Source organism: Bombina bombina, chromosome 2, assembly GCF_027579735.1.
Source record: "Bombina bombina isolate aBomBom1 chromosome 2, aBomBom1.pri, whole genome shotgun sequence".
NCBI lineage: Eukaryota > Metazoa > Chordata > Amphibia > Anura > Bombinatoridae > Bombina > Bombina bombina.
In genome coordinates, this window is record NC_069500.1 from 1,163,862,341 (window position 1) to 1,163,876,321 (window position 13,981).

Genomic DNA, 13,981 nt, shown 5'->3' on the forward strand with positions numbered 1-13,981 from the left:
GAAGATAACTACAAAATGAGAACCAAAGAACTAACTGAGAGACTAATTTCTAGAGGTTACAGCCAAAGAGCAATAAAAAAGCAGAATTCAGAGCAAAAAACACCCTCAGACAAGATCTTTTGAAAAAGAAAATTAAACCGAAACACAAACAAGTTAGATTTATTTCCACCTACAACCCTAAAAGCTCTCAAATTCTAAATATTATGCAAAATAATTGGCATATTTTAACCTCTGATCCTGTAATCTCTAAAATTGTGGGAGAAAAAGTGCAAACTGGCTTCAGAAGAACTCGAAACCTCAAAGATCTCATTAGTCCAAGTCATCTACAAGGACCAAAAACCATAGGAGCCTTCAAGAAAGGCTCATTCAAATGCGGCACATGCAGTACGTGCAGCTTCATGGTTAATAAACAAGAAATCTCTTATCGCTTTGATAAAGTCCATAAAATTGAATCTTATATTAACTGCCATATGGAAGGAGTCATATATGTTCTACAATGCAAATACAATTTGTTATACGTTGGCATGACAACAAGAAAAATAAGGCAGAGACTCCAAGAACATCTGAGGAACATTAAAAACGCCACCAAAGATTTACAAGAAGGCAAAAATCTGTAGCTTGTCACTTCCTGAAGAAACATAATTCCAAACAGTCGGAACTTAAATGCTTTGGAATTCAGAAAATACAATTAGGCATAAGAGGGAGCAATTTAGAGAATATCATGCTTAAAGCGGAGAGCAAATGGATCTTTTTACTAAACTCAGTTCAACCAAATGGACTAAATGAAGTTAATAACTTCACCCCCTTTTTATAAAAACAGCTCAGTGCTGTTTATCACAAGGCTAACATATCTTTTTTATGTATCAATAGCCATAACCTAATCTTGTAAGATCAAATGATCTGTATTATATTTTATAAAAAACTAGTAATAACACTCAGGTAACATTTAGCAATCTTTAACACCTCCAATATATACTTATATTATCTATTACCATCACATTTTTAACATCTTATAATAATGAATTAATATGATATCAAGTTGCTCTTAATGTGTCTCAGTATGATCTGTAAGTCATCGTGGTTATACAAAATTAAATATTGATCCTGTAATCTTGTCATCACATTTTAATTTTCATCTTATATGGTATATGATTTATCACCTAGGTTTATTTATTTCACATATTTCTCACGTTATGAATATTACTTCACTTCCCTAATTATCCACATCCTAAGCCATCCCTAAACACACACTGGAGTCTATCTCCAATAGCATCATTCCTTACATCACTTAATCCCACATTAGATGACAACCAGTGCACCTCATTTTTCCCCCCACCTTTTGCACAAGTATAGTCACTAGTTTCATTCCCCTCATAAGATCACTTACACATATTACATTTATCCACACTGTGTCCTACATCACCCCAATATAATATAACAAAATCAAATGATATACATTGTTTCACTTCACATCACAAGATATATTTTATTTATTTCTTAGTTTATCTCTTTTTATTTTTCATCATTCTTATTTCCATTAACATCCCTAATACTAGTAGTTTTGAATCAAATCACTCTTCATGGATTTAGTTTATGAAATATTGTTTCCAATTATATAGAAAATGTATGGAAAATAACAATTCCGTATAACAAATGACAAGTTATATTAGGTATATAGCTATTATGTTTCATTTAGAATGCTAGTGATCTTGGACACATCGGACAGTATCTTTATTTAGGTATTACTATCTAATAGAAATAACTGTTTTTAATATACTTTTATTTCCATTCACAATTGCGCCTCTGCTTGATCAAGCAAATAAATGACGGTTTACACTCATGAACATTAACCCAAGATACTTTATCAATGAGGGAACTCTCTAAACCACCCCTCTATGTCATTCAAAATATAAACAAACGTCATTGGTCTAAACATTCACACACGCCTATTGGGGGCGTGTCTCAAACAGCCTTAAAAAGCCGCCAACAGCGCGGCGCGTTTACCTTTGAAAAAGCCACGTTAAGTGGCGAAACATGTTAGGGACGATAGGGCAATGGTGAGGAGTCCTAGGAGCTCCTGTGTTTTTAGATAGCTTTAGGCTACCGATACTTACTGTAGTCCTCTTACTATTTAACTTAATATTCGTATACTATGTGGTAAATCACTTATCCAGCACCTTTAATTGGTCCAGCGTACAACTTCTCTTTAGCAAATATATGCTTAAAGAGCTCCGTTTTGTGTGTAAATTAAACATCATAACTGCAACTATGCAAATGACTTTAACAATTCAATACCAATTTCTAGCCATAATATGAGATACGGATTAGGGGGGCTGTATATACCTAATACAAATATCTAATGTGCATCACGTGCACCGTGTATCAACTGCAAAACTGTATAATTTAACTTGCTTCTAACTAACAGCATCTAGCCAGCACCTTACATTGTGACATAGTGCAGCTATACTGTCAGCAGTATGACTGAGGTTATAAATCTCTCTTATATATTGAGATGTTGATAATATATTGTATATAGATTCAATACCGTTTGCTAGGAATTAGTGTACTTTCATTAAGTCAGCTGTGAGCATGAACTCTTAAACAGTGTACGATTATTGAACACATATTACGGTTGCACTGTTGCTCATATGAGCTAGCATTCAACTCTGGCTTACAAACATAATTAACCATTTTGCTGATGCTTAACCTTGGGTATACACCAAGTACCATGTACTATTAAAGAAATACACCAGTACCCAATCAGTATGTAAAATGCAAGTGATCTAATTACGGTTATACATATTAAGTGCAGATGTGTTAAATTTAGCATAACCGCTTACTTAACAAGAGCTGTAATAAATATTTATAGAGTACAATTGATTTTGATACAAATCACAAGATATATTCATAGTATTGAAAACGAATATCAATTGTGCCTCACGCGTTGCTGTTGCACACGGCAAGTACTTAGTATTAAGCACCTTACTAAAGGGTGATATTCACTCCAACACAGTTAGTATTAAGTTACTTAATTAAGTAAAGATTTATCAAGAGATTGGGTGAGACGTATCAAACGGTGCACTGCATTGCAGCTATAATTAAGTTTCACATAACACCAGTGGTTTGTGGTATAAACTATAGATACACCAAAACATTGTGATCTGTTATTAACGCTGCTTCACTCACCTGATGCGCTGCACAAGCATATTGTATATACTGAGTACCTCACTAAACGGGGGAGTTCACTATAATACAGTTTGAATTAAATAATCCATCTTTTAATATAAAATAAGTGAACCTGTTATCAACCACAGGCATATGATTCTCATGCGAGCCAATAACACCATATTTTTTGATACGGTAGCTGCCATCCTAGCAGTTTGTACACATCTAGCAGTTAGTGATACTGTGTTGTGTTTAACACCAGTAACAATTTATTTTCACAATCACTGGTCTTAACTAGGGTTATATATAACTGGTATTTATAAGTGGATTGCATAACTTTTAGCTAAGCACACGCAATCTATGCACCATATGCTTGTTATTTCAACTCAGTAATATACACATAAGATCCAATAGTTACCTGAGTTATTGTATCTACTGTAATGTTTTAAGAGGATATAATATCATCCAAAATTAGATATCTATTTAAAAGGTATAGCTTTACATACTTAATTACCATTGATTTGATATTTGAATAACTTGCTTTAAAAATTGGGCATTAATTAATCTGTACTTTACAGCACATCACAATCTGTCGAGTATTCACCAAATTGCTAATCTAATTTTAACAAGAGCTGTAATAAATAATTTGTACTATTACTAGGTATTACCTTTCACTTAGAGAGGTTCACCCCTATTCCATCAGAATTTGGTTTTACCAGAATAAGATCAGTTGAGATATTTCATATTTCAATACCACACCACTGGAGCCAATTTATGACGCTGAGATCCACCACACTTAGATGGTGTTAAGTGTTGGCTACAATTATCATTCACAATAGTAGTTTATTGGACATACCATATACAGTCGGTACCCAAGTGTGTTTTTAACTGTTTATCCTATTTTAATTTAACCCAATAAAAGTTACATTTTAATAATTCTATCAATTTTGTTTCCCCCCCTTCTTTATCTATTCCTTAGGGAATAGCTAGTGATACTGATTCAGATTCTATTTAGTTCTGGACCTAGGAGTGCTAGAAGTGTATACTTTTTCTTTCTTGTTGTAAACATTCATAATTCCTCTTTTTAAAGCCTAAGGAAACTGCTGGAAACAGCAGTTATGAAGCAGAGGTCTAAAGACCGCTGCTCCATAACTTGTCCGCTGCCTCTGAGGCTGCGGTCTTCAATCCGCCCGATCCTATACGATCGGGCTGATTGACACCCCCTGCTAGCGGCAGATTGGCTGTGAATCTGCAGGGGGTGGCATTGCACAAGCAGTTCTGGTGAACTGCTTGTGTAATGATAAATGTTGACAGCATTCAGCGATGTCTGTCGGACATGATACGCTACAGCGTGTCATGTCGGAACAGACATTGGTAAATCTACCCCCAAGTATGAGTTGCTTAGGCTTTCTGCACCCTAACAAAGCTTGTTCACACTGTATTCTTAATATGACAAACCTGAGTCAATATCCAAGATGACGCCTGCAGGATTCCAAACAATTTCATGTTCTTCTTCATGAAGATGGGTTAATATCTGCCACAGAAAAAGTCCTTTTTGGTATCTACTCTGACTAGAAACACAGCCAATATGAGAAAATCTCTGCAATCCATTGTATTTAAACAAAAATGTACCATTTAATTAAAAATCCATTACAATACTTAATGGCATCTAGTGGACTTCTATGAAATATCAACACCATTTACTCCCATATTATAATTCATATTTTAGTTACATAACAAATCTAATACTATTTAATATATTTATATACTTACATGCAGCATTTTCTTTAGCGATATTTTATGTGGTAAGAAAAAAAAAATATTTTTTTAACATTAACTAAACAGATTAAATTAGACAGGACATTAAGATCAAGCAGCGAAAACCACTATAAGAAAGTAGCTTAGTTAAGTTTACTGGTTGTGCATAGCTGATCCCTAAGCTATATTTAGAAAGAAAACACGTTCCAAGTTATCTGGCATGTCCCTATTTAGTGCCACCTTTTTATAAACACATTTTTGCTTCAACAAACACTAATAGAAATGAAAAATACACAGAAATGTTACAGTACCTAAATCTCCATCTCCCCACGGTACTTCCAACCATTGCTTATGTACAAGAAAAGCAGTCATGACTGTTGTATAATTGTCTGTGTAGTGCTTGTGTGCTTAATTTAGCACAGCTTTGTGAGATAAGTAGAAATCCAACCCCTTAAAACATTATAGTATGCATAATACATATTTTCATATATGTATGCAAAAATACTCACTGCATAGCAGAAAGTAGTTCTCACCTTTTACTATAATTGAAATGAAATATTACATTTTACAAGCACAATAATCAAATATGTTGCACAATACAGATTTTATATTCAGATGTAAAATACCTTAAAAGTGCGGGGGCGGAGCCAGCCATCGCACAGTATGGCTGCAAAAAATTGAATTTCCGTGAACATAGGCACTTCCTAAGCACATAATGGCATCACACTAAGTGCAATCAGTCTGCACACCGAGGAATACAGCACCGGACAACCCAGTGACCAAGCAGATGTGACTCCGGTCTGCCTATGTCCAAAAATGACAGAAATGCAAGCAATAAAGTGAGCCGTCAAGACTAGTGACGCATACCCCAAACGAAACTGCCATATCAGACTGAGCTAGAGGCCTAGAGAGGTAACACGCAATGCCTACATCATTATTTATGCAGCGAATTGTCCCACAACTGCACACATAGCACTCCAGAGCGTATCAATGCAAATAAGCACCCTTGGGACAAAACTCAATAAATGCTGACACACTTGCAATTACCTACCTAAAAGCTTGACTGACAGATGGAGAGGGATAGTTAAGACAACACGTATGCACCACATGGCACATACCCAGATACAGCAGAACTAATATAAACAAAATTGTAAGGGGCCGACTCCGACCCACAAATAAACAGATCTGCCCTTTTCGAAAACTAAAACAGCACCAATGTGCAGCTTATACCTATAACTCATGCATAATAGTTAGCATACAAAAGCAGCTACACAGAAACAGGCAAAGATTTAAACACGGCAACCAAGGCCTTATAAGGGGATTTGAGACATACCCATAAATACAGGCTCTGAAGTACACAAGCATAACTCAATCTATACAAACACCAGAATGGCCTCCATATGTTGAAAAATTACATGTTTATGTTTTTCTTTTTGTACATGTATATGTCAATCAAATTTTCTTTTTCTGGTGGCTTGTTATATATTTCATCAAATATACCCTTTTTTGTTATTGAATCTGCTTAGAACAATAATATTTGTAAGTGCCATATTTATGTTTGGCACCATTCATTCGAACTTTTATTACAATATTATTTGGCTTTTGTTTTTGGTTATACAGTAATAATTCAATTGAATTTGTATATAGATTAACTACCAGTTATTCCTCCGACTCCAATGTACTACAATATAATGTCCTATAAGGCATGTCTTTTTATTGTATTATGTTTTAATTATTCTTCAGGTGTTCTGTGAGGTCACTCCTACCTTTAAGTAGGGGGTGTCTAAACGTATCACCTATTCCTATGACTTAGTGCCCATTTGAGCATGAAACGCGTAAGGAACCTGTTGTTCTGTGCCTGTTTTTAAATATGTTCTAATAAATTCTGTTTTTTTACTTTTATAAGTGCCTCCCGAGTGCTGCCTTAAATTACTTTTTGGTGCATTTTGCGGTCTCTGCTTGGCCGCGTTCGGCTTGCACCTCTTGGGACTGTGTGTGGCTCCTCCTTCAGTCTGTGCGGCGTACGGCTTTACTACACTCACCTGTGGATCTGCAGCGGCCTTTTTCATTTTCTCCAGGCTGTTACCCAAGCAAGATAAACCTACAAAAAATTAAGCAGCAACAGCAACAAAATTAAAAAAATTTTTCAAGGTGCTTGATACTTCGGATACTGCCATATCCATGACTCAAGAATTACACAACATACAGTCAGATACGGAAACCTCTGACCCAAGCCTACCATCGAAAGAACCTCTCATGAGAGCAGATATAAACAATCTTCCCACTAAAGCAGATTTTGCCTCTCTTATCACCCAAGTGGGGACAATGATTAAAGATGGCCTCAAGGAAATTAAAAAGGACCTTTCTGAATTGGGAGAGAGGGTGATTCAACTTGAGGATGACCTAGAGCAGATTCATAACGAAACAGATCTGTGCAACAGAACCCTGGAGGTACAGGATTCAGTGATCCAGCAAATGCAGCTTCAACTAGAGGACTTAGACAACCGGGGATGCTGCAATAACATCAGGATACGGAGTGTCTCTGAGAAAATTACAACAGCACAAATACCGCAATACCTACAGAACACAGGGCCCTAAGGCCGAAGCCACCGGAAGGTAAACCCTCCAGAGACATTATATTGAAATTCCAATCTTTTACCGATAAAGAGAAAATAATGGAGGCTTCTAGAAAGATGTGACAAATCTCATATGAAGAAGATAACATACAAATTTATGCTGACTTAAGCACTATCACCTTAAACAGACGCAGAGAGGCCAGGTACTTGACCGTGCATCTACAAGAACTAAAAATACCATACAGATGGGGTGTTCCCTTCTTCATCAAAGTCATGCAGGGTTCACTGATAGCCACTTACTGAGCCACAGAAGATTTAGAGGACTTCTGCAGGCAACTCAATATACCTAAACCCTCCCTACCTCCACTATACAGGCCGACACCCACGAGTTCCTCAACAGATCCAAAACCTCAAAGAAACACCTGGAACAAAATAAATAGGAAGAGACTGCAACCAACCTCCAGCATCAGAGACTCGGATTCTAACCCAACATGAGGCCAGAAAAACACTGAAGTATGGTCACCTTCATTTTTTCTTTATGTGTTGACAATCTCTCCTTATAGCACAATTTTTCCCTTACAGGTACTTCCCACATACAGCTCTGATTGTGAGTGGGTTTAAACCAGGCATGCCCTGAAGCGTGAGTACAATTGCTCCCCAGACTACAAAGGGCCGGTGAGCAGGCTTTTCACTGTTTATGAATGTTTATGCTTTAAAATGCACTATATTCAAATTATTTAGGAAGTTGCTGAAACTCCCATGTTGGTAACCTTAAACGAGCAGGGAAGTATCCATTACACTTATAAATATTGTATATGGAAATATACAATTGTTAAGTTTGTTTTTTATGTTCAATTGTTTGTTACTTTTTGTTTGTTATTGTAGAATTAGCAGTTCGTAACATTATTGGGTCCACCAGAATCCTCCAAGGGTCCCATAGAGATATGCAGAGGCCTCCACACAAGCCACTACACATAGCATCATACAATAATGAAGTACTCAGACGGCAGTATAGATCCTGGTCAATACACTGATGGGTACGAGAAACCATAGAATATTAACACAGAATACTAAGGGGTTGAACTCCCCGACAAAGAGGTCAGTGGCACTAAACTGGTTCTCTAAGCACAAATGTGAGATTGTCTTTATTCAAGAAACCCATTTTAAACTTGAAGCAGAGCCCAAATTTACATCCAAACAATTCCCAACAGGTCATTTCTGTTCCCATACACATAAAAAGAGGAATGAGGTGGGGATTCTTCTCCATAAAACCATACAATTACAGAACACCAACACATACTCTGACCCAGAGGGGAGACACATAATACTAGTGGGAGATCTCTGCAACAAACCAATCACACTGGCAAACGTATACGCACCAAAAACGGGAAAGCAAAACATTTTTAAAAAATTACAGGGAAACTATTAGAAGTAAAAGCAAAAGGGACCATAATACTGGCAGGAGACTTCAACACTGCGCTCAACCCCAAACTCGACTGCTCCCTAGCCAAAAGTTCCCTTTCTAATTGCACTATCAGAACAATAACACACTGTCTTAGATCCACCTCTCTACTGGATGTCTGGAGATTTCAGCACCCGAACCAGAGAACATACTCCTTTTTCTCCAACCCCAATAAAACACACTCGAGATTAGACTATATCTGTATAGATCAATTAGGCTTAACTCTGGCTAGAGACACAGATATCACACCAACACCCTGGTCGGATCACTCTGCGGTTACACTGACCCTGGAGAGGCCGGACAGACCAATAAGGGACTTTTGTTGGAGGATGGACAATACTCTCCTACTCCAGCCCCAAATTTCTGACAAAATATCTAAAACATTATCCGAATATTTTAGCCACAACCAGTCCCCCCAGTCCTCTCCAACCATAATATGGGAGGCTCACAAAGCTGTCCTCAGAGGGGAATTCATTAAGCAGAAAGCAATTCACACCACATTATACAATCAGGAATATATACAGTTAATACACCAACTTAAGGAAGCCGAAAATGCACATATGGACAACCCTGATGCCCCAGATAACTATAACAACCTCATCAAAGCGAGGAAAGATTTAAATAATCTACTAACTAGGGAAGCACATAAGAAAGCATAATATCTAAAAAAATTATATTTTGTAGAAGGAAATAGGACAGGCCCATTATTAGCTAGAGCACTGAGGAAAAAAACATTTGCAAACTACTTCCACAGAATGCTAGATAAAACAAATAAAGACATTTTTGAATGTAAGGAAATAGCAACCACCTTTAGTAAATATTACCAATCCCTACAACCTTCCAACAGGAGATAATGCACACACACAGACTCTAATAGAAAAGTATATAAAGAATGTGCATCTCCCTTCAATCCCAGAACTACTAGCTAAGTCCATGGACGAGCCTGTTTCATAACAAGAAGTAGCTGCAGCCATTAAGAGCCTCCCCATTCAAAAAAGTCCAGGGCCAGATGGCCTAACAAACATGTACTACAAAAAATTCCAACAAACTTTAATACTGTATCTAACAACCCTATTCAACTCCTTAGATGAAGGAAACCACTTATCCCCACTTCTACTAGAAGCACATATCACAGTCCTTCATAAAAAAGGTAAACCCACCACAGACCCTAGCAGTTACCATCCGATATCACTATTAAATGGCGATATTAAAATATATGCCAAGGTGTTAGCAAAAAGAATTAATTCAGTTCTCCTGACTATAGTCCATTTGGATAAGGCAGACTTTGTTCTGCACAGGGAGACCAGAGACAACACCATTAGAACAATGCGTATAATAGATTATGTTAATACACATAAAATCCCAATGGTCCTGATCTCCACTGATGCGGAGAAGGCCTTCGCTTGGGCCTTTCTCAGATGCACATTACATAAATTTGGCTTTGGTGACACCATGATTAACAGAATCTTTCAATTATACATGTCCCATTCAGCTAAAGTAAAGGTTAACAGAGTTCTATCCTAGGGCTTCCCAATCACCAACGGAATGAGACAAGATTGCCCACTCTCCCCAATCCTATTTGTGCTGGTCCTGGAGGTACTGGCATCCCAAATCTGCTCGAATACAAATATAACAGGAGTAAATATAGGCCCAAATCAATATAAATTATCTATGTTTGCGGACGATGTTCTACATTGACATCCCCAAAAAGCTCACTTCCAGCTCTCATGGAAGAATTTGATACATTTGGAGCGTTATGCAATTTTTCAATTAATAAACAAAAGTCGGAGATTATGAGTGTCTCGATGTCCCAGGCAGAATCCCACTCCCTCAAAGCCGTATGCCCATATAAACTACAACACTCTCAGCTAAAGTACCTGAGAGTCCAATTGACCCACAGAATAATATATTTATATGATATTTATATAACTACAGGCCTATATACAGCACACCCTTCAAAATTGGCAGGATAAACTGTTATCATGGTGGGGTTGAATCCAGACTGTAAAATTGCCGATTCTACCAAAAATACTATACATTATCCAAATGGTACCTATAACATTTCCTAAATTATACCTTTCACAGCTACAAAAGAGCATTCATTTATTTGGGGACAGATAAAACCATGCATAAATGCAACCACCATGCACAGAACAATAAGGGAAGGAGGTTTAGGAGTCCTAAAATTAGAATCTTACTACCACTCAATAGCACTGCAACATATACTTGACTGGCACAGTAAAAAAGATGCAACAGCTTGGGTGTCACTGGATTCCCAGATTTTAAGAGCACCTAAACCTGGCTCCATATGCTGGATTCCCAAAAACCTTAGACCCCCACTATGTCATACATCACCTCTGTATAGGCATATATTTGACACATGGGACCATCTAGTCCAGAAATATCCAAAACTCTCCTCACCCCAATCCCCACTCACTCCAATATCCCCAAACATGGAGCTCACAGGTGGATATGAGTCACTGCAGAACATCAGAGTCACCTGGGAACTACCAGGTCAGTACCAATCATCTCCCTACTAGATAAGCGTACACTCAAATCAAGACAACATATGGCAACCATACTGAATGGAGCCTTTACATCTTGGTTAAAATACTCTCAACTCAACCACTTTATTCACAACAACCACTGTAAGGAGGACTTAACCAGGTCCCCCACCCCCTTCGAACACCTATGTCTTATGGCAACCCCTTTTAGAGGTGCTCTCTCACTTTCTAAGAGAACACTTGAAACCGCGAAACAACCTTCTCTACCGATATACACCATACACTGGCAACAAGACCTAGGTCTCCAAATAGAAGAGAAAGAATGGAGAAAAATCTTTAATAACACATGTAAATCCTCAACCTCCACTCGAATTATTGAAATGAACTTCAAAATTCTCCTACGTTGGTATCTCAGTCCGCATAGATTGCATAGAATATACCCCTCATCCACTGTAATGTGCTGGAGGGGCTGTGGCGAAGCGGGAACAATGGCACATATATGGTGGCACTGCCCTAAAATGGTCCCCTTCTGGAAAATAGTAGAGCAGACACTACAAACAATAGGCGATACAGGATTCACACTATCCCCAATGGTAGCCCTATTAAATCAAACTCCTAAATGTCACTGCTATATTCGCACCATTTTGATGAAAATATGCCTAAATATCGCACAACACTGGAAATCAGCCTTAATACCCACAACCCAACAGTGGATATAAAAAAATACAGAGACCATCCCCTTAGAACAGTATGGGTATTACAAGAGAAACCAACTTGATATATTTCTAGATGTGAAATTCTACTGGGAAACAATGCTGAAGTCAATAGATAAGCTTCTTAGCTCAAATACTAGGATGACCTAGCATTGATAGACTAAAGGGATTTTTGCCTAGAAAATAATATTTAAACAACCACTGATGAAATAAGCTGCTACTAAAGATAGCATAAACCAGTATACCAACAAAAGTGTGCACTGCAATATGCGAGGAGGAGAGGGACCCTTATACTTTATACCTTGAACTTTATACTTTATATTTCATATCTGTTACAATAATCATTATATTACATTCTACATGTTTCTTTATGTTATTGTTAACATTGGTTTTCCAGTTCCTAGCACAGTATTGTGGCACATTTTCCTCTCTAGAACACTTACTATATATTCTACAACATGTTGTATGTAGAGAGCCACCAACAGAGGAAAAGATTTCAAGGACTGTTGATTACAAAGAACACATCAGAAATATAGTGGACATTTCGACTGCAAAATAGATACCACTGTTACCCTATAGTGCTATATGTAATGTTTACCTTTTATTTGAAATGCCATATACCACTCTGTCAATTTTGTTTGGAAAACCAATAACAATTATTTAATAAAAAAAAAAAAATACCTTTAAAGTGCTTTACCAAACTATTATGAATTCACATTTGTTCAAGAAAAAAAAGAGAGATTGTAATATAAAATGTTTCATTATGTGTTGTACAAACAACTTTCATTTTTATTTTTTGCCACTTTGCATGCAGCGCATGGGCTAATCATTTACCACAAGAATTGAAAGTGCATACTTCAGCCTTTACAAGTCTGATGCTGCTAGGTTTTACACATTTATGATTTGATCACTATAGTAACCATACCTAATTGGCCTCAGTAGAGGTGATAAGAGGTTTTTTCAAACATTACTGCAAAACAATTCAAAGTTTGGTAACAAAATTACAATTTAAATGTGTGAAATAATTTTTTACAACAATGTTTATAATAAGACTATTAGTGGTGCACAGCAAATATATTAGTTTATTTCAGATACATGAATACAAATAGAAACAATCCTCTTGCAGGAGAAAAATAGGAAAGGTCTAGCAGGAATTTATGACTGCAAAAGCAAACACTTGTGTAGCCCCCCCCCCTTTATTCAACCAAATGTTTTATAGTGATCTCTATATGAGTGAGCCTGCCCTGCAAGGGTTCTAAAACTGCATTGCCAGTTTCATAAATAATGCCCATAGAATGACTCAGGCAATAGTGAAACAATAATGTTCTAGTACATCAGAACTGTTTAATATGGCTGCTGTTAGAAGCAATGCCTTATTGAATAACAACGCTTGCATTTCTAAGAACAGCCCAGACCTTACATAATATATTTTGCTAATAATATTGATTCTGTTTATAATATTGTTTCTGCTAGAGAATCAATTTAGCCTTTGAAATAGAGGACACAAATATGTGGCCAAATAAACATAAAGGTTCTTCACTACATTCTGGCACATGCTGATTTGAACCCGAGCTGCACAAACAACAAATAAACCCTATATCTACTATATCAGATTAATCATATTATAAAAATATAGTAATCGTTTGTTGGTATAGTAAGCATTTGGAAAATTAAGGGCCAACACAGTATCTCAGGAAATGCTGTATCACTTTATAATCTGCTGTTCAGGATCCTACTTCTTGTTTGGTCACTTGGGAATTCAGTTGGATCTGTTTCTGCTTATGATAACCTTGGTTACTAGCT

The 13,981-nt window shown here is 36.9% G+C and overlaps 1 protein-coding gene across 5 annotated transcripts in view; it reads right to left on the reverse strand.

Moving 5' to 3' along the window:
* The window catches only part of ASB5 (ankyrin repeat and SOCS box containing 5), a 277,627-nt gene that overhangs the window by 106,547 nt on the left and 157,099 nt on the right, over nucleotides 1-13,981 (reverse strand). The window contains exons 1-2 of one of the 5 annotated variants that reach the window (XM_053703851.1): nucleotides 4,939-5,020; nucleotides 4,624-4,699 (exon numbers count right to left, since the gene is read on the reverse strand). The exons of 3 other annotated variants lie outside the window; for them this stretch is intronic. In XM_053703851.1, the coding sequence (XP_053559826.1) occupies nucleotides 4,624-4,699; nucleotides 4,939-4,947 (85 nt within the window). In that variant the 5' untranslated portion in view covers nucleotides 4,948-5,020. Of the gene's footprint in view, nucleotides 1-4,623; nucleotides 4,700-4,938; nucleotides 5,021-5,234; nucleotides 5,306-13,981 lie in introns of those variants that run through there. One more of the 5 variants, XM_053703853.1, reaches the window with a different exon arrangement.